Source organism: Arachis duranensis, chromosome 6 (genome assembly GCF_000817695.3).
Source record: "Arachis duranensis cultivar V14167 chromosome 6, aradu.V14167.gnm2.J7QH, whole genome shotgun sequence".
Classification (NCBI taxonomy): domain Eukaryota; kingdom Viridiplantae; phylum Streptophyta; class Magnoliopsida; order Fabales; family Fabaceae; genus Arachis; species Arachis duranensis.
Window position 1 is genome coordinate 90,193,790 of NC_029777.3, and position 4,811 is coordinate 90,198,600.

The window sequence follows — 4,811 nt, forward strand, 5'->3', positions numbered from 1 at the left end:
CATGTAATTGTATTCATTTACATAGGTTGCATTGCATGAGTCTTGCTTCCCCTATTCATTCTTTTGGTCTCCTTGAGCTTAGCATGAGGACATGCTAATGTTTAAGTGTGGGGAGATTGATAAACCACTATTTTATGGTTTATCTTGTGCTAAATTGAGTGGTTTTTATCAGTTCTTTGCACACTTATTCATATAAACTGCATGGTTTTACAAATCCTTCCCAATTTTGTCCTCTGATTGAAAATTCGCTTCCTAAGCCTTTAAATTGTCAATCTTTAATTTCCCTTATACCATTCGATGTCATGATCTGTGTGTTAAGTGTTTTCAGGGTTTATAGGGCAGGAATAGCTTAGAGGATGGAAAGGAAGCTTGCAAAAATGGAAGGAACGCAAGAAACTAAGGAGCTGACCAACGAGAATCGACGCGCACGCATGGCTCACGCGTGCACGCAACTTGGCGCATTCCATAGCGACGCGGACGCGTACCTGACACATATGCGTGAAATGCGCAGAAGACCATCGACGCGCACGCGCACTTGGCGTGTACGCGTGACATGCGCCACGTGCAGAAATTACAGAAAATGCTGGGGGCGATTTTGGGCTGAGTTGGACCCAGATTTTGGCCCAGAAACACAGACTAGAGCCAGGGGATAGAGGGACTCAGGAGACATTTACACATTCTCATTCAATAGTTTTAGTTTTTAGTTTTTGGAATCTTGGAGAGAAATTACCACTTCCTCTAGGGTTCTTCATAGATATATAGATTTTCTAGTTTTATGCTTTTGAGTTGGATATTGAGAAGAGTTATTACCTCCGTGAAATTTCTATCATTCTAGTTTGTTTTCTATTCCTTTACTCTTTTATTTCCCATTTATCTTGCTCAGAGTTATATGGATATCTTCGATTTTGGAATTAATTAATGCAAGGATACTTTTCTATTTAATTTCATTATTTATTGATTGTTTTTCACTTGAGTTAATTGCCATGTCTTCCTCCTACTCCCTTTACATGTATGCGAAAATGGCATCCATGTCAATGGAGTAGGCTCTCAACTTGACTTTGGAGTTAATTAATAGGAGACTCTTGAGTTGGAATACTCAAGAGTTAATTTGAAATTGGAAGTTGTTGGCTGGCTTTCTAGTTACTAACGCTAATCCTTCCCAATGGAGAGGATTAGGACTTGTGAATAAGAGTTAGCTCAATTACTTGACTTTCCTTTATTCGGTAAGGGTTAACTAAGTAAAAACAACAACCTTTCATTATTACTCTTTGAAAAATCCAACAAGGATAAAACTTTTGATTAATCTTCTCCTGGTCAAGGCTTTTATCTTAATTACATAAAATCTCTCTTTAATTTACATCGCTTTAATTTATAATCATTCATTTGCCCACTACCCAAACTCCAAATTTCTTGAGAAACTCCTGATCAATACATAGCAATCTTTTAGCAACTCGTTGGCAGACGACCTGGAAATTTTACTCTTAGTATTTTGTTCTTAATTTTATGACAACCCTTTTTAAATTGATACGCGAAATTTTCATCGTTCAAGAACTGTACTTACAACGTAAATTTTCATTATAAATTTTTAATCGGTAATTTTTCGCACGTCAGGAACCAACCTTCTTCGGTTAATATAAATTATATATTTTTTTAAATTATTTTACTAAGGACAGTTACAACTTACAAGGACTTTGTACTCTACTCCTGATAAAGAATGAGCCATATCCATTTTCTTCGTTTTTTTCTCTAGCCAATTAACGAGAAGCTAAACTAGAAACAATAGTCATTCATTGGTCTTTCAACATTAGCATATGTTGTCCAATTTGCATTATAGAGTTAAAGCGAGGTTAAAGTTTAACTTTGTGGAGAACGACAAACTATTTGTGGGACCATCTTTCAAATATTTGAGCATTCTATGAGACTACTCCGAAATGGTTGGTGGTGGAACAATCCACAAATTGATTGAGTCTTCTTATTGAATAGACATGCTAGGCTTAGTGTTTGTTAGATAGAGAGTTTTTCTTCTAATTGTCTATACAAAGTAAAATTGTAAAAAGTGTTCCATTTTCGTTAAATATCTTAAAAGAGTATGGATCAGGTAATAATATCTTAATTATTGCATATCATTTTGTTTTAGTATTAATAGCTCTATGATAATATATTTAAGAATTTTATATAACATAAAATTAATCATTAATGATAGATAATCAAAGGTTATATTTTATTGAAATAGTACATGCATGGTAAAAGTGATCACCATATACATAATATGTTTCAATACACGTGAGAAGTACATAATTCATTGTATTGTTTCTATTTTTTCTTAAGCAAAACAATAAAAATTATGTTGTAAACTGATTTTATATAATGTGTATATGTATAACACTATCATTGATAGTGTATTATCTTTTTATTTTTGCTTTAAAAGTACACTGTTGCTATCTATATCAATTGAGAAATTAAGTATATCACGCATGCACAAAAGTACACTGTTAATTCATCATTGTTCTTCCACCAGATCCAGACTCCCTTTGACAGTTAAAGAAGAGAGCAGCAACAGGCGAGTTAAGATTATAAAGCTCAGCAAACTCTCTTGTGTTGAAGTTTTGTCTCCATCCAGGAGCATATACTGTTTGTCTTCCCGGTTGTCGAAACAACACAAACACAAAACGATGAATCCCCATGCTTGGTAGTGGTTTTTCATAGTTCACTATCACATTACCTACAAGGATATAGAGAAGGAGTTCAAAATGAAATAACGATATCTTTTTCTAATTTTTATATGCAAACTCAGAATATTAAATTATGTAAACATTTGTTTTACAATTGACTTTTATTACTTGATTTGAGAATTAATCATTGACTATAATAGGTCTCTGTCTAGAATTTAAATTTTTAAAAGAGATAACTCATGATATGATATTAAAGATTCTTACTAATATATGTTATTCTTTTATATAAAAATAAAATACGAGTACATATAAAAGATAAGCCTATATATAATCCAAGTTTCAAGTATAAAGTAAAACGGTAACAAAGCATGTTTAAACATATGAACATTTTATATCTATTGAAGATGGAATTGTTGAAAGTTGGAATCTGATACTCTAAAATATCATCTTTAGTTCTTCCGGCACTATAGATATGCATTTAAGATAAATCATATGAATATATCTTTCGGTCCTTAAAAAAAATGAACGGTACGTAAAAATTCAAATCATATATCAAATGATGTCATATACGTGTCAAAATAATACAATAGGCTCATGAAAAAACAAATGAAATACATGTAAAATTTATATAAACTACTAACCAAAATTAACTCCTGTTGTTGCTGGAATATCGGTCACCAACCTAAAGTAATGTAAGATTATTTAGCATTTTAATTTATATAATGAGTAGAAAGTATTAATGAAAAATAGAAAAAAAAAAGTATAATATTGTATATTTTAATATAATTTTTAATAAGAATACTTTTATATGTGTATCTCAACCTATACATTTTCAATCCATATCATTTTCCTGAATCTTAGATTCAAATGTTTTCTATACTCACCAATGGAGGTACTCTCTACAATTAGGATTACTTGGACTAGGTGCATCTGGATCAACCATAACCTATATATGATCAAAGAAAATAAAAGAAATAATAATAACAATTAGGTATATATATTGAAGATCATATAATAAGGTTTGAATTTAGATAGTAATAAGGTTTTTAGTTACTATATCACTCTAACAATCTCTAGATATCTTTTGGTGGAATTACACAAAAATTTTAATAATTTTTTTTAAACAACAATATTCACAGCTGTATACTTTAGAAAAAGTCTAGGGACCAGCAACTTTGTTAAATTCTGGCCAGCATGTAACCAGCAAAACAAAATGAGTCATTGGATGAAATTTTACACCAATCTCACACCATTAAAATTATCATTGATGGCTATTTGATGGTTACAAATCATAAAAATTGCTGGCCCCTAGCATTGCTCTTTTCTTTATTTGTGTATGTTCTCAAGTCTCTTGTATGTTTTTAGATGAGAGCCAAAGTAATTCTACACTATTCAAGATTAGCCGCCTTAATTCAACTGTGAATATTGTTGTTTAAAAAATAAAAATTATTTTTAAAAGTTATTATCATATGGTGGTAATCCTTTTAGATAATATTTTAGTCAATATATAGCCCATTGCCACATGTAATCACTTAAACTAAATTTGTTACAAAATATTGTTATGACCGTTGTTCTTACCAGGGTGTAGAAATTCCTGAGGTCATCTCCACCAATAGTAACTCTAGGCTGGTTGAATACATGAGAAGGCTTAAGCTCACAGCCATTTGTTACATCTCTATTACCGTACGATACTCTCACAGGGATTGTGCTTTGAAAAGGGTCCAACACATCCCCAATCACTCTTCCAACAACAAGAGAGTTTCTGCTACCACCACTAGTCATCGCAAATAGTATAGTATAGTATATGTATGTTCTTTAATTACTAGTTAACAAGATCTCTGGGGCAACTACTATTTATACCGAGCTGGAAGGAATTAAGGTAAGGGATATGAGATATTAGTATCATTATTATTCTTGTGCCGTATGTGTCTGCCTGGTGCAGATTACATATCTTGAAGAGTATATATCCAGTTTAGTTCTCAAAGAATTTTAGACTGGACACTTTGGTCTCTAACTAAAATTAATTATTCGATTGGTCTCTAACAATTAATTCCGTCAGTCACTTAAGTCCTTTACTCCGTTAACTCTAATGGAGGACAAAATAGTTTCTGACAACTTTAACAGGAGACAAAATGGTCT

At 31.9% G+C, this 4,811-nt stretch overlaps 1 protein-coding gene across 1 annotated transcript; it reads right to left on the reverse strand.

The window, feature by feature from the left end:
- Nucleotides 1-2,492: 2,492 nt before the first annotated feature.
- Nucleotides 2,493-4,454, reverse strand: LOC107494540 (protein FLOWERING LOCUS T-like). The gene is made up of 4 exons (XM_016115587.3): nt 4,251-4,454; nt 3,557-3,618; nt 3,314-3,354; nt 2,493-2,722 (listed from the first exon to the last, which is right to left on the reverse strand). Exons 1-4 carry the CDS (start codon nt 4,452-4,454, stop codon nt 2,493-2,495), a joined length of 537 nt encoding a protein of 178 aa, XP_015971073.1.
- Nucleotides 4,455-4,811: the final 357 nt, after the last annotated feature.

What these genes read in the sequence shown, in the direction of transcription:
- LOC107494540 (XM_016115587.3), bottom strand. Translation starts at nt 4,454, where the DNA reads ATGACTAGTGGTGGTAGCAGAAACTCTCTTGTTGTTGGAAGAGTGATT. An exon ending in TCAGGAATTTCTACACCCTG is followed by an intron (nt 3,619 to 4,250) that starts GTAAGAACAACG and finishes GATCATATATAG; the next exon opens with GTTATGGTTGATCCAGATGC. An exon ending in AACAACAGGAGTTAATTTTG is followed by an intron (nt 2,723 to 3,313) that starts GTTAGTAGTTTA and finishes ATATCCTTGTAG; the next exon opens with GTAATGTGATAGTGAACTAT.